The sequence below is a fragment of the Takifugu flavidus genome, chromosome 19 (assembly GCF_003711565.1).
Source record: "Takifugu flavidus isolate HTHZ2018 chromosome 19, ASM371156v2, whole genome shotgun sequence".
Taxonomy (NCBI): Eukaryota; Metazoa; Chordata; class Actinopteri; order Tetraodontiformes; family Tetraodontidae; genus Takifugu; species Takifugu flavidus.
This window is the reverse complement of record NC_079538.1, coordinates 8,958,683-8,983,726: the sequence shown is the minus strand read 5'-3', so window position 1 is coordinate 8,983,726 and position 25,044 is coordinate 8,958,683. Positions and strand designations below refer to the sequence as shown.

At 46.3% G+C, this 25,044-nt stretch overlaps 1 protein-coding gene across 1 annotated transcript in view; it reads left to right on the top strand.

The window, feature by feature from the left end:
- The window catches only part of nbas (NBAS subunit of NRZ tethering complex), a 91,221-nt gene that overhangs the window by 32,223 nt on the left and 33,954 nt on the right, over positions 1-25,044 (top strand). The window contains exons 27-43 of the mRNA XM_057016293.1: positions 90-152; positions 1,323-1,445; positions 1,531-1,633; positions 1,732-1,809; positions 2,044-2,198; positions 4,351-4,463; positions 5,969-6,082; positions 7,315-7,428; positions 8,856-9,013; positions 9,567-9,647; positions 10,981-11,157; positions 11,566-11,679; positions 12,735-12,858; positions 15,681-15,757; positions 16,370-16,507; positions 23,272-23,495; positions 23,577-23,687. Of these exons, the coding sequence (XP_056872273.1) occupies positions 90-152; positions 1,323-1,445; positions 1,531-1,633; positions 1,732-1,809; positions 2,044-2,198; positions 4,351-4,463; positions 5,969-6,082; positions 7,315-7,428; positions 8,856-9,013; positions 9,567-9,647; positions 10,981-11,157; positions 11,566-11,679; positions 12,735-12,858; positions 15,681-15,757; positions 16,370-16,507; positions 23,272-23,495; positions 23,577-23,687 (2,067 nt within the window). The remainder of the gene's footprint in view (positions 1-89; positions 153-1,322; positions 1,446-1,530; positions 1,634-1,731; positions 1,810-2,043; positions 2,199-4,350; positions 4,464-5,968; positions 6,083-7,314; positions 7,429-8,855; positions 9,014-9,566; positions 9,648-10,980; positions 11,158-11,565; positions 11,680-12,734; positions 12,859-15,680; positions 15,758-16,369; positions 16,508-23,271; positions 23,496-23,576; positions 23,688-25,044) is intronic.

Here is a 25,044-nt window from a genome sequence, read left to right as displayed (position 1 = left end):
CACACCACGAACACATGTGTGCACACTCTTGCTCTTTTTTATTCACCCCTCCGGGGCTTCACTTTCTTGCTGTGTTTGACCGTTTACAGACCCGACACAGATGCCACCGCTTCCCTGCATGACCGGGTGGACAAGCTGGAGAAGCACCTCAGGTACGTGCAGCGACACGTCGGCTTCGCTCACTTAAACGGGAGCTGATCTGTCGGAGACGAAGAGCCAAAGAGCGCCCCTCGTCACTTCAGTGATTAGCACTGCGTTACGAGGGAAATGCTCACTTTGTATCGGCGCTCATTACTCTCCCACCCCATTAGGAGTCTGACGTAACGCGCGAAGAAGGAAGGAGACGTATTTGTAGTCGACACATGCGCGCACACGCAGGCACGCACACACACACACAAACATGCATGCAGCATTGATATCAAAGGACTGCTGTCTGTCCCAGGATATTCAAAGATCCTCGGGCATTTTCCATGTTACACCTCCTCTTCCCTCTCTCCAACTCTCTAACATGCACTCTCTCTCTCTCTCAAACACACACACACACACACATACACACACACCGACTCACCCCCTCCCCTCAGGCTAAACCTCCAAACAAAGAGAAGTGATGAGGAGGAAGGAAGAAAGAGGAAACATGGGGAGGCTGAAGAGAAAGTGAATGCAGACGATGATGCTGCCGCTGAGGAGGAAGAGGCGGCGGGGACGCCTGTGCCGCGGCTCATTGTCAGTCTTTATGTTAACCTCCTCACCACATGTTCCCGCGCCCTCACCCAGATGAATGCCGCAGTTAATGCAAACTGTCTGCCCTTCGAGCGCCTGCAGATATTAGCTGTGTGCAGCTGCTGTCACCGCCACTCGCTGGCACATTAATATGTGCACGTGGTGCCCACATGCACACATTCACACTTAAGCAGACGCACCCATGGCTGTCGCATTTGCGTGTGCATACGGTCACAAAGGCGCCCGTTAGTTATTATAATGAACGGCACTAGAGACCGAACATCTGTAGGAGCTATTCAGACTGGAGGGTAAATCCTACACACCCACACACGTACGCACGTGCACCCCTTCTGCAGTAAGAGCTGCGGGTAAACAACATCCAACCCAGGATAAGCCCCGCAGCTGCACCACAATCTGTTCTTAAAGCGGCTGAAAATGCAGCGTCACTTCCAGGTTCTTTTGTGGTCCTTGGAAACGCCGCTGTCTGCAGAGGTGATCTTCAGCTCACCTTTATTATGATTTCTCCTGTGTGTGTGCGTGTGTGTGCACTGTTGCAGTGTGTTAATGTGCATCTTATGCATATATGCATCTGTGCTCAACAGCGTGGCTGAAGTCCTGGAGAAGCACGGTCTTCAGAAGCCCATCTCGTATGTGAGGAACAGCCAGAACAGCGAGGAAGAAGCCCACCAGCTGATGGTGAAGCTGTGCCGCCACACCGGTCGCAGGTACAGACGCAAACATGCCGCTTCTTTTCAGGATATGTGGAATCTTTTTTCGACTAAGTAAAGGGAAATCCAACTGTCTGCTCAGAAATCCCGCTGTCAATGAGACGGCGTGGAGGGGTTTACTGCAGGATCTGCTCGACATGCAGCAGAACGTGTACACCTGTCTGAAGGATGAGACCTGTCACCAGGTAAGAAAAACCCGCGGCCAAGCAAAATAATCACATTTATGTGCTGCTAGTGCTGCTCAGTTTTAAACTTTTTACCGGGTACACATTGGCCTCTGCAGGTCTTTGTTGAGTCCCTGCTGTGTTCCAGCCGTGCGGAGAACATTCGCCTCGCGGGGCAGCTCATGCATTGCTCCAAGGTATGTCAAACATTTCTCCTGAGTCTACTCCCGCCTTAAAAACACACTTTCTGTGTGAAGGTAATGAATATAATAGTACCTTAACTATGCTGCTAATTGAATTAATTATGCTGCTTATTTAAGCTGCTTTCATATTTTAGCTGTAACAGGTGTTGCAGGAGCCCACGAGAGCTCGGCAGGTGCTCTTCAGGGAGCCTAAATCTGGGGTCTGAAATTTTGCATTCATGGTTCCAGGTCAGCGAGGATGTCCCTGTCAGTCTGTCTTTCCGTGGTAAAGGGTGCGCTCTGAAAGTGGCCTACGACAGCAGCGTGGAGTTGGTGTTGGCGGCCGCCAGGGAGTATTTCAACTCATCCACAACGCTGACAGACCCCTGCATGGGCCTCGCCAGGTGAGGAATTCAGGAATCTATTAATCGGTCTCACTTGCTTTATAGGTTGGATTCAGAGCCTGAACTGGTGCAGATGTTGCTCATGCCTTTGATAACCATCGGGTGTTTTTCCTAGCTGATGTTTTAATCAACACCATTTGGTCTGCCTGGCCTGAGTAGCTGCATGTCCTCTTAAAGCGCATCACAACCTTTCATATGGAGCAGAATATCAAGTATTTATTGTGCAGCTGCTGGTTTGAGAGCGCTGTCTAACCTCTGCTGTTCTGGTGGTGAATTGGGACACTAATTGGGTCGTCATTCATTTAAAGTAACTGATACACCCACAGCCTACACATACACTTGGACAGCATCATTCATTGTGGTGTTGTGTGTGTTGTGTGTGTGTGTGTGTGTGTGTGGTGTGTGTGTGTGTGTGTGTGTGAAGTGGAGATAGGAAGGGAGGGAGTGACGTGAACATGTGCATGTCACTTTAAAATGGATAGTCCACACGGACTAGCAGCCTGTGTGCTGGAGATTAAAATAACTGCTCTACAGACACATTTTCTATGTGGACTAAATATACACACACGCGCGCATGCACACTCACACACACGCGCATGCCTGCACACGTACTGAAACCTGTCCTGAAAAGCCATTGGCGTTGGATAATGGGCCCTAAATCCGCCCCCCAATCCCAGGTGTTTTCTTGTCTCCAGTGACCACTGGGACTGAGTTTCAGGAGTTACTGCTGTTAATTATCATGAAGAGTTAATTCACCCAACCTGCCAGTCCTCATAAAGAGCGAGAGGGTCAGTGCCAGGCTTTTGTTTTCATGTTCTGAGATTTGAATATTTCATTTCAACATCTTGTATTTATTGGTCCTACGGGCCAATAAATACAATCACAAAAACATTCACTTCAGCTTAAAAAAAGCTGAAATATCACTATTCTCTTTTTCCGCCGTGGCCTTTCTCTGGTCTGAACTGTTTCTATTTCAGATCTCTCCCTGTTTAACATGAACTATGTAAGAAGGGCTTTCCAGCTGAAAGCTTTTCCTGACAGTGTGGTCCGCAGAACCGTCCCCGGCGTAGAAGCGCGGCCCCGCAGACGCTCCACAGCACAAGCACATCGGGCACGCGCGCTGTGGGGGTTCTACGCTAGTTGTCAGGATCACTCCCATTAGACGTTCTGCATCATTCTCCTTCATAAAGAACGGTGGAGCCATGTTCTCTCACATCCCAAGGACAATTTCCTCCACTTAGCTGACATCAGACCTCCTCCCTAAGCTGTTATTTTAAGCTGGAGTTATTTATTTGTGTATTAATCATTCCTCTCTTCCCTGCTCTCCGTCCTCCACCCGCTGTTTTGTTTAGGCTTTGCTGTGCGATAGTGTGATTAAAAGGCAAGAAAATTAGCACAGACTCGCCTCTGAAGGAGGCACAAGTACATCCAGAGTCCTGTTACATATGCAAAGAGAAGCGCTGCGTAATCCTATTAAGGCTAATGAGTGTGGATCGTGTTGCAAGAGAAAACTTTGCTTCTGTAGATCTGTCAAATTAGTCTAGACTCCAAATGGATCCATTTACGTAGTCCGTTTTGGATAATGGTGTTGATATTTCACGGGCTTCATTCTTAAACATTTATTTGGAGCTGCAGCATCCAGCAGTGTGGCTTTGTTGATTTATTTGATCTATAATGTAGCCATGAAAGCAGCAGGACTGTTGCACATCAGCCTGTCTGGCTGATTTGTCAGTCTTCATTTTTGCTGGGAGATTTCATGCCAGGTGAAGTATGAAAGAGGGTTTTAAATGGAACCAGTTGGAAACACCCTTTTCCTTCACTCTGATATGTTAAAGCTACCTTACAGCTCGTTCATCTTATAAATGACTGATGATGATACTAAAAGAGCCTCAGCTGGGCCCCTGAAGTCAGTTGAGAATTATATGGCCTCTAATTATGATGAATACAATCATAACCAGCAATATTAAACCAGCTAATCTAACTAGTCACCAGAACAAGGGAGCGGGTTTCATGTTTGTAGTAAGTTCATGAATTTGTTGTTGTAACAAGGTTAATGCAGCAGGAAGTCCAGATTTGAGGTGTTATCTGGTTTCCGCAGCTAGAGTTGATCACGCTTGCTAAGCGCATTGCCCCGTTGTCCTCATCCCTCCAGGGCATGTCTCCAGCTGATCACAGACTGTCCTCGGCCCGTCCAAGATGAACTGGACCTCATCAGCGCCCTCAGCCAGCTGGAAGACTTTAACGTCAGCATCCTGCCACTGCAAGGTACTGCAAGATCTTCCAATCCGTGCGTCTTGATGCAAGACCAAGACACCATTTAGGGGATGTGAGGAGGCCAAGCTCCGCCCACCTCACCTGCCATATGGCATCCCCCCTTCACCACTATATCAAAATGAATGATTATTTATGGATCAACTGTTGAGCAAACAACATCTGCTTGATGGTCTAATTAGGATCGAAGCGTACGTGCATCTACACACACACACACACACACACACACACACACACACACACATATCAAAAGATGTCATTTTAAGATTTCTGCACATCTGTATTCCTCACCAAGCTCTGTTTTTCCACCACATCAGTAAAACACCATGGCAGGTTCACAGACACCAGTATGAACCAGCATCACCTCCCTGCTGCCTGGTTGCCTCCAAGGCCTTTTCTTTTCTTTTTTTTTGTCATTCACTTCTTGGTCTCTTCAAACCGAGCCTCCAGCATGAAACGACTGTGGCAAAGAGCAGCATAAAGTGGCATCCTTCTCGCTCTTTCATTTTTCTCTTTGCATCACTTATCCCTGTCTTTTCCAGCCGCCTTTTGGCCCCCTCCTCCTCTAACCGTGGACTGCCTTCACACCAGGGGTCAATGCATTGTTTTTTTCCTCTTTTCCACTTGTTCATACCTGGGAGGCAGAAAAGTCTCCAGGAAGAAAATATGACAACGAAAGAATTAAGTCAAATGAGACAGAGGAAAGAAGACTTTTGCAAAAAAATTTTTTTTCTCGTGCTTTTTTTTCATTTTTTTGTGTGTATTTTCACAAATGATTGTTTTAGGAAACACACAGTATAAATAAAGTTATTATTATTTATTACAAGTGCATATGCAATCCATCTGCCTGCTGCCGTCCACCTACACAGCCTCAGGCAACACTTCACACACTCCAGCCCCCCCACAGTCCCCCCCAGGCCCCGTCCACAGCAGAGAGTGTTCAGCAGTGTGTGGAGGGAGCCACTAAACTGCAGTCTGCACATATAAATGGATCGCAGCCATATTTTCCTTTAACGTTGTAGGGAGCGTCACTCCTTCATAAAACAAACTCTGGATCAGAAACCAACAGTTGTGGCATTAATGTTTAATCTGTCTCGTCCTTCGGCGATTTATCTGTAAATTGCTAGCTAACGGTAAAAAAAACGACCATCTTTATGTCTCCTCCACTGTTGGAGGAGGCTTTTGTGAGCAGATTGACATTCACTTTATGGCAATATAAAAGAAAAGGATGGGAAATAAAGGCAGTGGGTTTTTATTACTACTTGGAAATGATCCATCCCTCCATTATTGTATGTATACAGCTTGCACTTAAACACAAATTTATGATTAGATCAGCATTCACATGTGTAAAAATTAAGGTTATAACGACGTTTACTACTATATGTGCTGCTGTGGTTGTGTGTGTGCCGTAAAGGGTGTCGAGTATCATCTGCATCCCATTATTTGTGCTGCATCTCTCTCGCAGATGTCTAACCCCACCTCCCTCCTGTGTCCACCAGTTCGCCTGTGCTCAGACCGCCTGTCCCTCATAGAGGAGTGCATCGCTCACTGCTCCACGGCCTTCAAGCAGTCCACGACCCTGCTCAGCCTGGCCTCGCTCCTCAGAGTGGCAGGTACCCAGGATTTCTCTGTCGCTACATGTATAAGACAAAACCGTACCCCCGCATCTGTGTGGTTTGCGTCCTCTCTAATGACACCAGCCCACCCGCCGGCCTGTTTCTGTCCCTCCCCCCATCCTCACGCCTGTTGCTCTCCTCTTTATTTCTCTCGCCGCGGTCTGTCGGCAGCCGGAGGAAACCCGTTAGCCGGCCTGGTGGCATTTCTCTGCCCCTCCCGCTCGCATCCAGTCGGCGGGTGGCTCTCGCTGGGGGGCGTAGCTGGGTGGGGGGGCGAAAAGGCAGACAGATGAGAAGTGGAATAAACAAATTTTTTAAATAAATAAATGCAGGGGGGGGTGGAGGTCTTTGAAGGGTGCGTAGCTGTGGGCCCTGTGGTGAATATTTAATGCAGGTATCGCCAGCACATCGGGTGGAACCCGGAGGGATCAGCTGGTGCTTTGGTGCAGCTGAGCCTGATGGGGAAGAGGTATGAAAACTTCTGGGAGTCAATCAACAATTATTTGATACTAATTGATATTGAGCTGAGGATCCTCGTGATCCTCGCCCAACGGTGTTTATGTTGGACGTGAGCTTTATTAGCCTGACACGTCTTCTATTTGCTGTTTTTCTGACCCTGTTTCACCGTTTCATCACGGTCTGTAATTGGACCATCAAACTGAATAATTGTCCAGGATTGAATCGATGGCGGAGAATGTCTTCATGACCAGAGAGCGCGAATGACATGTGAACACACACCCGCACGTGCGCACACAGCTGCCGTTTGATCCTCAATCCTCACTTTGGTTGAGAACTCGGCCCTGTCATTTCGCCTTTTCCTGGTTGTTTACTTAGCTCAGTTGGAGATCAGAGATTGCCTTGATTGCATCGCCACATGAGCGCTGACACCACAGCTAATCACTCCCCGATGTCAAACCGAGATCTACCAGACAGCCGGACTCCTGCGTTGGGAGGAAGAGACAGGACGTTAGCCTCATTTACGGCAGACAGACACGGATTAATGTGTAGTCAAGGCTCGGTTCCGTGGTGGATCTAAGACATGATTACGTCCTTGCATCCCAACCTTGAGCCTGTGCATGCACAGCCAGACCTTACCACATGATTACCACATGTTTAAGGTAATATATGGGATCAGATCAGATCTGCTGTTAAGCATGTGAGCTCTGACATGTTGACATTTCTCAAGATTAATAATATAGAGATTATTTGATTTCCGTGTGTGTGTGCAGGAGATGACAAGGAAACACGGAAAGGCCAGGTACTGACGCTCCTGGCTGAGCAGGCTCTCCAGTGCCTGGACTTCAAGACCTCCTACATCCACTGCCAAGATCTCATGGCGGCAGGTACGTTGGACGCACAGACCGCAGATTTTACGATGGGTTTAATGGTGCCTATTTTGGCTTCCCCAGGTGTGGTGTTTCCACACCCATTTAACCTGGCTACAATGTTCAGTATTGAAGTTAGGGGTAGGGAAAAAAGCAGGGATGGTGTATTGACTTTGTGAAGATGGGATTACCGGAAGCCAAAGATTGAACCACTCAGTCTTTCCTGTATCCCCTTCAATTCTGCATCATCACCTCAAGTCGCATGTTCTTCTGGTGTCTGTGGGATTTTTATGAGGAAACACTTCCACCCACAGATGCACTCATTAGGGCAACTGGAGACTGTGTGTGTGTGTGTGTGTGTGTGTGTGTGTGTGTGTGTGTGTGTGTGTGTGTGTGTGTGTGTGTGTGTGTGTGTGTCCAGGGTGTATTCCTGCTTTTTCGCCAAAGGAACACAAAGATGGGCTCCGGCACACCTCGCAGCTCTAATTAGGCATAAGCAGCTTTTATGGAACATGAATAAATGAATTACAGCTCCTGTGTATTAATGTGGTTTTACTGCCGGCTTCGTCTAATAAACAGCTGCAGTGCAGGTGTGAAAACTAGTTTTCACATTTATTTTTCTCAGTCAGATTGGAGCTGGATAATTCTGCCTCCGACATCACACGAATAAATCTGATAAAACTTTTGGGTTAATTAGACTTGTTGAGGCTAAAACTTTTATTTATGATCGTTGATATAGGACATCTAATTATAATGCATCATTTTAATGACTCTTATCAGCACCGCATCAGACGTACTTTCCTAGCATTAATGACTTAATATTTCTAGGTAGTGGAGACAGTCGTAAATGAGTTTGGCCTCAGAAGAAACTCACGAATGAAAAGCCACCGAACGTCAGCTCGTCATCCATCACGCTACAGCCGGATCAGATGGAACCGCTGAGGCGTCTCGCTGTTACAGCTGACAGTGGCACAAAACAGTCAGAGTAAATACCGTTTGCAGGGAATGTGCGTAGTCCGTCTTTCCCTGAACCTTCATAACTGAGGCTGGAGGATCTGCGGTGCCGACAGATTATTTTCCCGGACCTCGTTAATGTCGCACTGAGAAAAGGCTGATGGGGAGAAAGGAAAAGGCGCACTCCAACAAGCAGCACTTGCTCTCGGCCTGTGAACAACAGTAAGAGTGATCGAATCCGTTTGTCTGAATGAGTCAGTTGGCGTGTTGGTTGTCGGCGGTGCTGAAGTCACAACTAACGGAGCAGAGTTACAGCCAGAAGAGAGGCTGAGATCCGACTCGGCTGTCTAGCGAAGGTCGACCCGTTGTATTCATATCATATCATGTTCTCTGCATTCATAAGTTTCACCAACTATCAGATCGACACGCGCTTCTATTACTGCCTCGCTGACCTTATCTGACTGCCCGCTGCCGCCTGCTCCTTCCTCCAGGATACAGTCCGGCCTGGGATGTCTGCAGTCTGCTCGGTCAGTGTGAAGGATACGGAGACCTGGAGGCCCGACAGGAGCTGTTGGCGTTTTCTCTGACTCACTGTCCTCCTGACAACATCCACGGCCTGCTGGCTGCCTCCAGCGACCTTCAGAGTCAGGTCATTTTCTTGTACTTTCACTATTATAGCGAACAGAATGATGATGAGCCAGACGTACAGTGAGCCCATATAAATCTGATTATTGTCTTATTTCTGGAAGTTATTTAAGAGGTCATATTTCCTCACGTTACTCTGATATCTTTGTACATTTATAACCGTTAATCTGACATTCTTAGATCACTAATTACATATAGTGAGAGAAATCCCATAAATGGACTAAATAACCTGTTAAAACTGGGTTTTTGTTTTTGCTTGCTAACACCTGAGATTCAACTATTACAAATATCTAATTAATCCAAATATCTGATTATTATGGTCATGTGAACTGGCTCGGTGATGCAGGTCAGAATCATTTAGGTCTCCTTAAGCTCAATCATTGAATTATTACCTTGAAGTAGAATTTTCTCTGTGGAAGATGTCATTTTTTTAAATATCTTCATATGTAAAAATTGAAATTGAACAGCCTGAAAAGTAACCCTGACTTGGTCAAATGTGACCTAACCAGGTGAATACATAGATGTAATGATCAAAAACAGACTTGTTGGTCTTCCAGGTGTTGTACCGGGCTGTTAACTATCAAATGGAGCCTGTTCGATTGGAGGGCGAGTCAGCTGAGACAGACCCGTCTGTGAAGGTTTGTACCTCGCCCGAGACGTTTCCATGACGCCTCTCGGGGCGATGGGCGTGTCTCCTTTGCTTTGTTCCGTCTTTGTGTTTTCCTGCTGCTCCATATTTCATGAAGTGTAAATCCAGTGTTGTGGCTGCTCGTCTCCTCTGATTTATTTATGCCTCCCCCTTCTCCTCGCCCCTCACTGCCACCAGCTTTATGGTACCTTGAGTGGGTGTTAATGTTTGATGACTTGCATCACCTCCTCTCTGTGTGGGGATGGGTGCTCATTTGAGGCTGTCTTTTGTCATTCCATTGTTCGATTGATGTCTCTACTCCACTTCTGTGTATATTTAAGCCCATTTATTTGTCCCTGGTGTGTGTTCCTTACACACACACACACACCATGTATGTGTGCTGAGGGCCTTTTCATTCCCTGACCCACAATCCCCCTGCCATCCCCGTGCCAAATGAAGTATTGATGAAAGGAATAAATGCTTTGGCCCCTGCCCGCTGGCCCCCCACATTTGGTTTTGATGTTGTTTTCAGCTGAGCTGTAACCAAAACACCGTAGAAACCGATCGTTCTCTGAGAGACTCCAGGATTGAAGTTCTCACCCCATCCTCAGTTCACTATTGCATTTTTTCCCCCCGATGGATTATTGGTCAGAAGCTTAGATCGTTTGTACAAATCTCAAGCCAAGCATTTATTTACACCAGCAGCTGAACGAAGCGGCTGAAGGAGCAACCTCCATGTTGGATACAACCCTTGAATGTGTTGATCAGATCATCGTGAGAAGAGGGTCTGACATGTTTACATGCACTTCAGAAACACATATTTACATATATCAGACTAACAAGTATACAGTACATGCACGAAGACATCAGAGTACTGGAAAGAACTTTCAGTGTGTTCATTCACTTCCTTAATAACTGCTGAGCAATCAGATTACATTATGCTGTTCACATCATCACTTTGATAATCTGATTACTGCAGGAAATAATGGCTGCATTTTAATAGCCATGTAAACCAGCCCAGTGATTAATTGGTCGTGGGTTTAGTTATGTTTTTTTTTTTATATATATATCACACAGCACCAACTACGGCAGGAATTTGTCTGTCCTTTGACGCGTTGATTCTCTAGCACCATCATCTCAGAGAGCTGTATCAGTGTAGTGAAACACTAGCTTTAATAATAATAACATCAATCTGATACACTTTCACCTCCCTCCGCTCACGTGTCTGCCAAATCCAAATCTATCAAAGCTTCCTGCAGGCAGCGGAAGGCTATTTTAAGGATTAAACCACCAAAAATGATGCTCCCCAATAACCTGACCACAGTTGTCATGTCCTGGTTTAGACCCACGGTGCCTCTATGAGCTCCCCTGTGGGCACGGCGGGCGACCTGCTGCACAGGACTACGGCGAAGACGATGGAGGTTCTGACCACCACGGGGGAGACGACGAAGGCCGTGCTGACGGCAGTGAGCGATCATCGCTGGTGGAAGGAATCCCTGAACTACCTGAGACCACTGCAAGTAAGACGCTGGCCTTTGATATCACAAGTCTTTTTAAGTACCACACGATTCCCTTTTTTCTGTAATAAACATGTCTGTTTTAATAAAAGTACAGATTATTACTGTTTCATTTATGGTATTGCGCCCAATATCGTCAACGATCGTATCCATGGGGTTCCAGACCAGAGTGCTTTCTTAAAAACAACCAATCAGAAGCTCGTCTCTTGCAAAATTAATCGGCCCACCTGTTAAATATTTCAGAATCTGGCTGTTCACCCGACGGCTTGGCTGATTCACTGGTCGCGGGGGCAAAAATGAGTGGCGTCGCCCGTTCTCTTGATGGCTAGTGGGCCGTGAGCTGTAGGAAAGAGAGATGACAGTGCTGAGGGCACGTTGTGAAAGTTTAATGATGTTTTGATGGCTCCTCAGGGTCACGACGTGGGAGCCACCAGTCGGGAAGGGGCGTGCGAGAACTCCAACCTGGAGCGCCAAGGCTGTAGCCCCTTTTATCAAGATGTCACTGATGATCCCTTCGTGGACCCGGTGAGTGGCTCGTTATGTTCTCCCTTTGCATTCGCGTCGTCCTGGTTTCTGGTTTTATTCGTACCCCAGGACATTTTAAATTACTAGAAAATGCCCGAGTAGGTTTCTGACTTTACGGCTTTTGATTATATATATTTTTTCAGTATTGAGACGAAATGAATATTGATTTCAGACTAAGGCACTTTGAATTTAAAGTAAGGATTAAATTCATGATGGAATAAACGGTCCACGCCAACAGATGTATTGGGGAATATAAACCTGAGGTGAGCTCATCTCTGCTTCATTGCACAGAAGGTTTTGACTGTTTTGAGATGTTCATGATATCTTAAGGGTTTTCGGTTGCCATGGAGTCAGCAGGTAGCGCGATGATGATGATTGCGTGATTGCACGCCATCCTTTTGTCCCCCCGCATGTCGGCCTGTTGTGTTCACGTCCGTCTTATTCACTGCTGTGAGTCGTCCTTTCACTCGGAGACACAAATCATGCGGATTGCTGAAAGAGTGGACATGAGAGGAAACAGAGGAGGCCGATATATCTCTTCTCTTGACATTTTAATAGGCCTCTCCAAATCCTTTCCCCCGCTCCCTTCCCAACATCTGTCTTCCATCATTCGCGCACCAATAACAGCCCCTCCGCATCAATCCCTCTATGAACCGGCCGATCAATAGGATCGGTTTTTACCACAGCTGGGGGGGATGGAGAAGAGGCACGATTGGGAAGGAAGTGAGGGAGGAAGATGGATGGAGGGAGAGCAGCAGAGGCTGTGGTAAAGTGCCGAGGCCGACTCGAGAGGGAACTTCACTGTTCACTTTTCAGACACCTGAGGACTAAGTTGGCACCGCTCTCGATAAATAATTATTAGCGCATTAAACGCGAGTATGGCTCAGAGGTTCTTCTGTTTACCTCATTACCCATCTGTCGCCACTTGAATTAGGACACCCTGTCATGTGAAATACATCCTTTCGGATTCGCGCTTCCTTTTCCGGGGCTCCCTGAACGCTGCAAATGCACATGTTGTGTTCATCGCTCTTCCCCCTCTTCATTTTGTCTTTCAGAGTCAAGACGTGTACTCGTCCGACAGAGACGTGACCCCAGAAAGCTTCGCAGAGGTTCTGCTGAGGACAGGAAAGCTAGCTGAGGCTAAAACCGAAGGCCAAACGCCATTTCCAGCGACTGAGGGTGAGCATTGCGGAACCCGTCCCCTGAAAACCGCGTCGACGTTGGGAGAGGAGCCCCTACTTATGCATTAATGCATACTCGCGCTCGCCACTGCAACAATAAACAAGTAGCGACGGCGGTACCAGAGAGATAGAGGAAAGGCAAAATATCAGGCTGCGTGATGGATCGCGGCTCACCAAAATCAATTCCACTTCAAAACCACACGTGTGTGAGTACAAGCATGTGCATGAATGTTAACGATGGGAACGCCAAATAACGCAAGCCAGGCTTTTAGCCGCAGTGCGCTAATGTGTGCAGATGCAGACATGCGTAACCCCCCTTCGCCACCAAATCAGTATCTCTTTTCCTGGAAAAAAACACGTCAGCGTGGACAACGCAGCGCCTGATAAGAGCGCTCGATTGATGACTCCCGTGCCGGCCAGCCATCCTCAAAAACAAACAGGGATCCGGCCTTTAAGAAAATAAATATATCGATGTCCCACCTGGTTCAGATAAAGTTGGGTGTAATTAATGATGACACGGGTGTGGCGGCTCATTGGATTGAGTTGGCTGAAGTGAGAACAAACCAAAGGACACACACACATACAGATATGTCTTTTGGACTCGGTTATTTTCCACCACCGCGCTACCAATTTCGATGATTTAGCTGACGCAGAGAGCCGGAGCGCATGTAAATACATGTGTGGATGCACACACAGGCTCCTGCAGCGTCACTTTATCACCCTCTCCCTCACACACACAAGCAGAAATACTTTATGCTTTTAAGTCAGGGTTATCTATTCTGCGTGTGTGTGTGTGTGTTTACCCCTCTGGTAATTCCTGTCCCGATGGTATCAGTAGCTTTAGAGAGGCGTGTAATCAGCTCATTCTGAGGTGTAGCTCATTGAGACCCGGGAGGGGTTCAGAGAAGAGGGGAGAGGAAAATGAGAAAGCAGGAGAGAGAGCTGTTAGAGCTCTTTAGAACAGCGCATCCATGCACCTCTCCACGGAACTCCCGGCTACACGTGTCAGACGTTACTGTGCATTTTGTCAAATATGTACCCCAGCCTCTGCACCTTCCTCTGGGTCTCCACCATTGTCCATGCTCTACTTTTCTCTGTCTGTTCCATTTTGTCTCAGGCTCTTATCACTAGCCCCGGCTTTTGTTCTCCTCGGGTCTGAGACTACAAAGTGATGCTGTCTGCCACTGCTCCTCTCTGCTCGCTCCCACCGCCGCTGCCTCAGAATGCTGTGATTAACTGAGGGAGTCTGTGTGTTCACAGCACTTACTGTTCATCTGCTGAACGAAGGGAGTTTGTATGCATGCGTGTTTTTTGGCCTCAAGGGCAGCATCTAGAAAAGAAAGGGGAAAAATATTTGTCTAGACTCCATATCCCAGCATCCTCAGGGATGCCAGGATAAAAAAAAAGGAGCCGTGTCCTGATTTCGCATGTATGTAGTACATATTAAGATTCCAAGAGTCTCCACAGAGGGTATTTGTGCTGTTTCCTGCAACTCTCAGCTCTTTACCAGACATAGAGAAGTATGATTTTGGAGGATTTAATCCACATCCTTGTTATTTACGTCTTCTTTTATGTTAAATGTGGTTCTGATGGTTAAATACATAACATGGATTCAAAATCTCTCACTGTCAGTAGCTGTCACAGTAATGCCACTTTGGTTTTATTACCAACATATGAAGCTCCAATCAGACCCCCAGTCTGCTGATTCACACTATTGTCCCGCTGTTCTAAGCAAAGAGCAAATGGAAGGGAGGTGTGCAGTCGCAGATCATTAAAACTCATTGTGTTTCTACGCAGCTTGTGGAAATGTTTGGAGGCCTGAAAGAGCAGCGTGCCGCTCCCTTTGTGCGGGTTAATCATGCATTCATGTGATGTTGACAGACATGAAAAATTCTGATTGAAGCCAAAACTGAAACAGTCCAAATGAGGTCCTTTTGTGCTGGATGCTGCTTGGCTTAGCTTATTAACAATTAGCCTAATCGACCAAACTACGTGTCAGGATATTTTATTTGAATTTAATTGAACTTTTCTGGAAAGCCTGTTTAAACAAGAGGGAAATATGTGATTTTCAATGTTGACAATTCTACACAAAATTTTATTACTTTTGCCTTACATTTTTGCAGTAATCATTATAAAATAGTGTTTTTTTTCTCTCTCAAAACCCAAATGACTTAATTTTACACTAACGGACAGTATTTCCGTCAAAGGCTCTGTTATTTGCCCTGCCAGACCTCGAACTGGACACTAACTCACATTAGGTCAGTGCTGCGAACGGGACAATTTAAAAAGAAGAAACGACACTTTGGAGTCTCATAAGCAGCCTTGGCCCTTTTTTTTTCTTTTTGCAGGCAGCGTGCGCGGGCTAATTTGTCATTCTGTGGATTCAACTTTAAAGTGCACTTAAATTGGACTCATCTGAAGAGCACTCATAAAAAGTGGGCATGTACTTACTCTTTGAGTAATGAATGCCGTCTCTTCGAGACATCAACACACGCGCTTATGCACACACACACAAACACACACACACCCAATCAGCATTTGTCCAGGATGTATGTAAACATGCGCAGACACCCACACAAAAGCGCCGCTAGTAGATGGACAGAGTCCCAGAATACACGAGAGAATTTTAATGATGCTTCCCGGCATCCTTCTCTATTTTTACCTCTCCTCTTCCTCCGCCGGGTCCGCTGAGGGGTGCTTCTGACAGGCACCGTTGTCTGTATTCAACAAATGTGGGATGAGACTCATCCAAGAAGGGACGGTTTAATCCTCTGTGTTTTTGTTAACGCGCTCTTTTTCCCTCTTCCTCCTCCCTCGCAGTGTTGCTGCAGCTGGCCGACGACGCCTTTCCCAGGGACATGACGCTGGCTCTGTCCTACTTACTGGCCCTGCCTCAGGTAGATGGACGCACACTCACACACGCTTTATTTTAGGCGGACTCACACTCACAGTTATGCAAAATCCAAAATGATGTTATATAAAATGAAACGAGGCCAAAAATAAAGCAGCGTCTTATGTAAAACAGCCTAAGAACCTCTGAATAACTGCAGCAGGTCGCGCGGAGCCTGATAGTCCGATGTCATCCTTCGTGCTGCACACACCACCTCCCTCGACTCCATCAACAGTCAGTCTAACGAACAGGCCCGTCGTGGCTCCTGATTGCTTTGTTCCAGCTGTCAATGTCCATCCGTATGGATAATAAACCAAAAAGTAAACCAAGTGCACCAACTTTTTGTGCAAGTGAGGCAGTAAAACCCCTCATTAGGCTTAACGCTCAGTTTTATGTCCGTTGAATGATTCAACTGCTGGAGTAAACATCACGTAGATGGAGCCAACAGAGCTTGTTAACCCCATGTGGATTAATAGTCCGAGGCTCCTGACAGTCTGCTGGTTGGTTTTAGGGGATTAAGTGTGTATTTCAATAACTATTTGACATTGTTTTGATGGATTTCTACTTCTCCGGTGCCATCATCTGTTCATGTCTTCCTCCTTTACATGCATCCATGCAGGTGCTGGATGCCAACAAGTGCTTTGAGAAGCGGTGTCACTCCGCCTTGTCGCTCCAGCTGGCTGCCTACTACTATTCCCTGCAGATCTACTCCCTCCTCAGTCCCTGCTTCAAGAACAAGAACCACACCCTCTACCAGGTTTGCGCCAAATACATTTCAAGGTTACGTCTCAGTTTGAGGAAGGGAAGTCGGATTCTGATGCTATCGGGTGGTCAAGCTCGATCCTGCAGGTTCAGTGTTATTGAGTTAGCATACGACGGCTAATGGGACGGTATTATAGGAAAAAAAAGGGACAAATAGCAATTACAAAAGCAAAAAGGGAGTAAAGAGGAAAGTTAACAACAACAAGGTCAACAAAACTAAATTTCATCCAACACCGATACCTTAAATTACATTTGCAGGCAGATCCACAGTCACCGGTGTGTGACACGGAATTCTAAGTGCTGTGATCCATTTTACGGATCAAAGTTTTTAACTATTCCATCAACATCAAGTGATGGAAAAGGCCCGTTCCATCTATGGTGCAGATGATTAAAAAAAATGGCTTTGATTTGAATTTTAAATCTCTCTGAAAGCTTGGTCCCGGATGTTCATCAGAAAGGATGCTATTTAGTGAATGCATGATCAAGCACCACTCAGAAACCATGTTTCCAAGCTTCCTGACCGACTGTAGACGGTTCAAGGTTTGATGTCTTTCAGAGAAAGATGCAGTCTGCAGGAATAAAAGGTCATGATCTGCATACTGTTGTATTGTGACAAACGTGCAACAAACGTGAATTTAATTGGTTCCACTTTTAGAGTTTCATAACCAAACCAACAGGAACTACTAGCCACATCATGGTCAGATTTCTTCAGAAACCATGTGAAGAGTGAGGGCTATAGGGGGAAGTTCAGGGAAAAGAGGCAGGGGCACGAGATGCTCCTGCACGTTTAGAGCTTTTAAAGACAGCAGGCTGCAGCACAGTGGGCTCCACTTTAATGGAGTGCCTTATATCAGTTTTACCATCCTGAGATGCTGGTGTGCAGGCTTATGTCACCTCTTGAGTCTTGCTGGCAAACATAAGTGTTCCCACAGGCATATCGTTTTCAGAGGAGCTCCTCAAGTGGCAATGCCCCCCCCAAAACGTCCCCATAGAATAAAAGTAGTCTTGTGTGCTTCATGCTAGCTGGACACTGGCAACCTTTAGTAAATTTGTCAGGCTTACAATAATGTAACTTATTCTACGAGGCAACAAAAACCACAGATACCTGCAACACTCATGTCCCATTTCTTCAGGAGAACAAAATCTAGTCCGTGGCAGGGGGAGTGTGTCTGCAGGGTTGTCAGGTGGTGATGGTGGAATAAGAGAAGAGATGCCTCTGACCTTTTCTTTGAGTGGAACGCGGCTCCTGTGAGGTTTAACCTAGGTGGACGGGGAGAGGGGGTAAGACGTGGAGATAAAAGAACTGAGGGGAGGAAAAGACCAATGGAAGAAGTGGATAAGTGCATCCCCAGTTAATGCTCAAGGGCAGGGCCGTGCACAAAATAAAGAAAATCAAAATGCAGGAACACTTCCACGCGCACACGTGCTACAAGTTGTCCTCAATCCACCGACACACACATCCTCCCAGCATCATAATGGTGGTAATCACTCCCCCACCTCCTGCCTCAAGTGAAGTTCAAGTCCATTAACTTAAAATATATACAGCCTTTTACTGCTCCGTGCTACACTGGGCGGCAGCATATGTACCTTCATTCTTAGCTCATTTCTTCTTTTTTTCACTCTGCTGTTTTCTGCCCGAGTGCTTGTTTTATTGTGTTTCTAGGTTTTATTCAGTACAAGTGGGACCCACCCCCGATTGCAGTCTGGATTTTTATAGCGGGGGGGGGCAAGATTCCCCTGATTTCCTGGACATAAATGTATTCGGTCAACTACTTTTAATGCATCATGCAAGCGAAAAGACTTCATATCAATGTCAGATTCTCCCTCCGGCTGTTTCAACCATATGAAATAGCTTCAGTCTGTCTTGCAATGAAGCTGTCGGGCCTGATCGGAGGACCCTGGCGGAGGTCGATTAAAACAAGCCGACAGAGAGGGCAGATTAACTCGGCGTATCGGTGAACGGATGTCTACGCTCACCGGTTCTGTCAGGCGTTCTGAACCCTCCGCAGCTCCCGTCATCGTCTGAGTTGTAAACGTCTCCGATGTATTTCTTTATTTCCTGGAGTGACGCTGCGGTTCTTTTCCGCGCACTCTTAAGTTATTGAGTTTTTCTTGCTGTGTCAGCGCTGAACGCAGGGACGTAACATCAGCTCCACTTGAATGATTCACCACTTCCTGCTGTTTTTGGCCACATTGCTCCAAACTTTCTAAGAGGCAGGTAGTTGAATGGCCTGGCTGGTCATCATTTATCAGCTCTGACTGAACCGCTCTCACCCACTTTAACAGTTCTCTTTATATCTTGACGCTGCACGTTTTATCTATGTGTAAACTGCAGTGCATGTATCAGAATTTCTTTAGATTTGCCATGGCAGGAAGATGTTTTGGGTGCTTTAAACACAAACTGGGGTATTAAAAGATTGTTTTCCATTGCAACACTATAACAAGAGAAGAAGTGGTGGGTCGGGTGATAAATAGCTTATGCTAATTCTGCAGTTAATTCTGCTATATCCACATCAAATATCACTTGATCACCTTATCGCTGCACACACGACTGTGGACAGACGCTGCTCACCACTTATCTACATTTCAGTCCGTGCTCTTGTTCTCGTGAGCGTCACGCCTGTAACTGCTGGCTCGCTGATGGATGTGACAGTGGGATGTGTGTTCTTGTGTGACGGCGCTTCCAACTGTCTCAGAGTGTTTCCCGCTCGCCACCTAAGAGGAGTAACTCTGTCTTAATCACTCTCCCACTCCTTCAGTCCTCTTGTCACAGCTGCACCATTTATTTCTTTATTTATAACAATACAAGTTCAACACAATAGACTGTTTTCAGTTTTCACTTACGGAAGCTTGGCGTCGTTTTACTATATTTTGATACATTCGTTTTCTCAGAGTAGGAGACTCGCTGATGTTCATATACTTATATTTTTGAGCTGTTTTTTTCCTGGAAACTCAGCCCTCTGCTTCAAGGTTTTAATGCTTTTCTTTCCTGTCTGATTCCAGCTCTAATGCCAGCCACTACAGCTCTGGCTCAAGGACACACAAGCAGGGTTCCCATTAGTCCTTAAGGAACAAAAAGCCCATTTTCACTGGCTTTTCCTAAAATGTTTCATGAACCAGTAGCACCAGTCTTCTTTTAAAGACGCCACAAAAGGTGTGTTTACCTGTGCTTGTCGCTCCTTTCAGGTCTAACTCAGCCCTCAGTCCCTGTTTTATCTGTAAATATGCATATAAGTGGAAATTACTGACTCAAAGATTTACTTTTACCCATTGCGTCCATTTTCTCACTCACACTCGTGTTACAGATGCTGCATTTAAGTGCTAGTGATTAGGTTTATGCTGATTTGTTTGAGGTGCACAAGCAGGATCGACTTGAACTGCTGGACATTTATTAAGAGCTCTTACTTCCTTCGGAGTAAAAATAAAAAGCCAGCAACCCTGTGTGTGTGTGTGTGTGTGTGTGTGTGTGTGTGTGTGTGTGTGTGTGTGTGTGTGTGTGTGTGTGTGTGTCCTGTATTCCTGACTTCGTGGCTGCTGGAATAGGCCCTAGAAACCCCCCACGTGACTGTGGGTAAAAAGATTTTTCATAATTTTACCTGAAGATGGCTCTTGTGTTCCCCTTCACACCACCTACTGTCCGTTTGCCTGTTCATGGCTGCTTCGGGCCGTTCAAACCAGTGAAGGGAGCTGACCTTGGGTGCACTGAACAGCGCCACCAAATCCATATCGTCATTGACAATAAAATTATGACCAGGATTGAACGACTGCCCCACAGCAGAAAAGCACAGCAAACCCCGGGACTTCACATTCCTGTTGCTTTTTTTTTTTTTCTTTTCGTATAATTTGTGCACTTGAACAAATTGCGCTCTTGTAGCACGATCATTAGCAGCCTATATTTCCCCACTGGAGCCCTGATGATCAGAGTAGCGGCAGAAAGCATTCTATTCCACAAATACAGGCTTAGATGTGCCGCTGCAGCCTCCCCTGTGATGCGCTGGGTTGACTGTGCCGTGCACTGTTCCACTTAGCCGTGCCTGTTCTGGCTTCCTGGCTCCGATCTCGCCTGTGATCAGTCTCTTTTTGCCGTACTTTGACCTGCAGTGCAGCTGAGGCTGCTTTCCTGGCTGATCTTCCTTTTCAGACTGGTGGCTTTTTCCCCCCTCCATGCAAGCCTCCTAATTAGTTTCACATATTGTATACAACATTTCTGGAATGAGCGCTAATGAGGCCACTGACACTATTGCCAAGCATTAGGCATGACATAAACACAGCTCGTTAAAATTATTACTAGCTTTCTCCCCAGAGATGGAAGGCTTGTCGGACTCAGAGGGAAACGATGTGTTTGGAGTCTTCGTTAGCGCATGTGGATGCACGTGCGCGGCCTTAATAACCTAAACACACAACATGGCATCATCTTCTTTTTAGTTCTGGTTTAGAAATTAGGGTTATCGCACTCTAATTGATATGAATTTAACCTTTGAGGAAACATTGTACCAGTCTACTTTTTGGTGGTGAAGTGAGGACATTTTATACCTAAAGGTCAGCTCCACCTCAGCATGATCAGTTTATAATAATATGAGGATGAAAACTCAGGAGCTGCTGTGAACATGGTGACCCTGACACTAATCCACACTCTTCCCCTTGAATATGAGTCTTTCTGTCCTGGCAGGTTTAAATTCGGCAGCTTTCCTGGCACCCAACCTCCTTGAATCGAGGGTACCAGCAACCAAGCCTGCACAACAATGATCGATCAAAAAGAGAATATAGGAGGGGTAAAGTGGGTTTAAAGTGGGTTTACGGCATTTGTGTTTGTTGTCCAACCGCTTCAGATGAAAAGATGGCGTGAGTCAGGCAGAACTGATATTCATGGATGGCAGGGTTGTATTCAATCATGCAGCTTCTTAGAACCGGCCCACTTAGCTCAGGAAATATGGCTCCACGCTCATAATGGAAGCCCAAAATGAAAGAAACAAAAATTGGCAGAGAAGTTACTTAGGTTGTGAAAATTTGGACCAAAAATGACAAAAAACCCTCCATTGTGTGATATTTGCTCATTTATTTCACCAGATTTGAGATGATGAATGGAGTTTCGATGGTGGCGAAGGAAGCCTGATAATGACCAACTGAGTTGTTTTATAATATTTATTCGTCTTATTTATTTAGCAAGTTTTTCTTTTACACTTTTCCTTAAAGCAGCATAACAGGAATGCTCAGCGGACAACGCCTCTGACTGTCTCTGTCATGTGTTAAAATATATATATTTAACAGACATTTCCCAGGTCACTTTGTGCAATTAAAGTCTACATATGGTTTAAAGATTCCTCAGAGGAGTGGCCTCCATTAGAGAGTTTAAAACTGAGCAGCCTCGATGAGCTGAAGGCAGAATTCATGCAGCCACTCCTATCTTTGTTTTATTTGAAACCTAATTGCCATGAAGGCTTGATAGAAAGAAAAAAGAGTGCAGAGATTCATTAGTCGTGAAAGAGAGGGATAAAGAATTAGAGCGATGTTGGAAAATCTGCTGTTTAAAACGGCAGGGAGGATATTATAGTCCGCTAGCCAACAGGAGAGAGCGGCGTGTATGAATTAGAGCGACGAGGGAGAGAGTGTTTCATCACAAAGCTGTGTTTCAGTAACGCTCTTCAATCCACACTCTCTTTCTCTCCCCATCGCTCTTTGGCGTCAGTCTCTCTTGTCGGGAAAAAACTGCCTCCAACGTTAACAAACTCCTCTCCTCTCTCTCCCTCTGCACTATTAATAAGCTCTCCTCTTTTTACCTCCTCTCCTCACCTGTCCTCCCGTCGTGCCTTTGAACCTTGAGTCACACTGGCGCCCGGGCTGCCTCTCGCAGAGATGTGCACGCCGGGAGCGAGGGAGAGATAAAGACGCTCAGTCACACCTCTGTTTTGAAGTGCTTACATTTCCAGGGGCCATCATTACCTTATGCAAATAAGATCAACAAATAAACCGTCTCCTCCCGCACAACGACGGTGTGTAAGATGCCAAAAACCAAATTCATTTAATTGGAACAGAGGTGCTGAGACTTGACACTCTAAGTCGGGAAGTGTTATCCCGTTGGCCTGAATCACCGCAGTAATTACAGGATGCATTTACACGGTGAAAAACGCCCATACGGGTGTACCTGCGCGCCCGTCTGGAGGCTAAAAATGCTACAGTGGAGCCGGGATAGTTAATCCTTTTCTGCGTTTTTTAAATAGCTTTTTGGAAATTAAAGTCATTTTTCTTTTCCTTTTTTAAAAAAAAGGCCTCATTAGTGCCTCGCAGCAGTGAAAGACCTGTGAAGTTGTGGACAGCGCACAGTCTGGAGCTCACATCCTTTAATGATGAGCCTGGAGCGCAGTCTGGATTAGGTTTAACCTGGCTAAAGCAGCACCGCTCAGTGAGTGTGGGGATGCAGAAAAGACCAAAGTAACAAGATCCAGTCGGGATTAATCTCTTTGTCCACTTAGGTTGTTCCTTGATAGCTGAAAATTGCAGCAACGTTGCCCTCACTCTCTTTTTACATGCTGGAAAACAAAGGTGACGGAGGTGATCTCAGAAGTAAACGTCAGTAAAAACGCCAGCGACAAGCAAGTTTGTGCAAAAAAAAAGAAGAAAAAAAGCCCTTCAAGTCTGTATTTTTATTCAGAGGTATTACCGAAATAATCCTCGTGGTTATGAATTTTGCATTCCTGCCAAAAGCGCCGGCATCAGCACCTCTTCGTGCGTAACGGCCTGAATTCGCTCTGTTCCTTCCAGGCTGACCCGAAGGAGCTGATTCGCTTGGTCACGCAGCACGTGGCCGAGTATTCGGGCTGGCCTGAGGAGCTGCAGGGGCTGATCAACCAGCTGCACGCGTACAACGAGCGTCTGACGGACTTCACCCAGGCGCAGGTGCTGCAGGGGCTGGGCCGCGGCGTGGACGTCCACAGGTTCAGCACGGACTCGGACTACAAGAAGGAGACCATCCTGGGCCTCACTGAGTAAGCAGGACGTGTGTACTGTACTCTTTTCTCCTTCAGAGGAGAGATATATGATTATTTTTCCCCCCCGTCTGTCTGCAGGACCCTGGATGACAGCGTGTATAAAATCGCTCTGTCTCTGGCGAAGCGCTACAGCGTTCCGCTGTGGGAGGTCTACATGACTCATCTGGAGTTCCTCTTCACCGATAGCGGGTACATGCACAAACACAGGATACATGAATACCGTAATAATTGGCCCTTCCTCTGCCATCCTACCTCGCTGCACTTTGGTCCTGACACCCACTGAACATGTCTTTTGGCCCTGGGAGCGAGATAATCAACCTTCTGGGACATCTTGATATGTATGTTAAATGGAACAGTTCATGTGCTTGTTTTCCTCCTCTGTCGGGTTAAATCTGCCTGAAATAAAGCAGATGGGAAAAAAACCACGTGACACAGCGATCCAGCTTGGCTCTCTGGCTCCCAGTCAGGCCGGTTAGCAAAGCTAAAGGCTTAAAAACACACCGGTGTAAACCACACATGCTGTGATTCTTATTTTAAGTGAGGGAACTGCCATCAATCTGTCAATGTCTGTGATGTATTTGCTGTGTAACCTGGTAACTGGGGATTGGTAGCACCATTCCTTTTTTAATAGAATGCCTTTTCAGCAAGGTTGAGCTCCGTGTGTGTGTGTGAGTGTGTGTGTGAGCACCACAAACACACGTGTGCCTGTAATAAATGTCCCTCTGTCGCATTCTGATATAAGGAAATGCTTTATGGACTCCACCAAACCATAAATTACAAAGCTCCACACCCCTCAAACCCGACTGCAGCTGCAGGTTTACGCTGAGCGTCTCAGGATCTCGACAAAAACGCGGAAAAGACACCAAGACGATTCAAACTATGCCCTCGGCAAGAAGCATCTGCAATGCGGGTATCGATTTGATGGATGAATGAATCCAGAGATTGATATGAGCGCGGCAAAACCCTGTAATGAACGACGGTGCACCCAGGTATGAACGGGACTTTAGAGGTTTATTGATCCCAGCTGCAAAATGCAATTTGAATGCGACTCTATCTTAGTTTTTATTTTGCATCACACTTGTATGTGTTTGTGAGGCAGTTTTGTCGAGTGGACGCAGAACGTGTGGGAGAGGCAGTAACCACAGATCCAAGGGTGTCTGTGTTGGCCCTTTCTTAATACGTACTCGTCCGATCTTCCATGTTCGCTTGTGACACGTACTTAGTTGCCACCCAAGTACTGCCCTAATTATATGCAAACTGAGTTATTGAGTTTGAGTCACGCATGACTTGTTTGCAGCCAGTATCCCACAATGCACTTCACCCAAGCCATCAACAGCAGCAGCATTGGGGGAACAGAAGTGCCTACCTCAGAATTTATCTGTACTTGCGTACTTAGTGTTGCTAGTTAGTATCAGTGCTGGGCTCAGGCTCTCTTTGGATTCGCTGGTTTCTTTCGAGCTCCATAGAAAATTGATGCGATCTGTCCCGATCAGCAGAAGAAGAAGGCAGTGGGCAACAATAGCCAACACAGACGCTCTCATTGGTA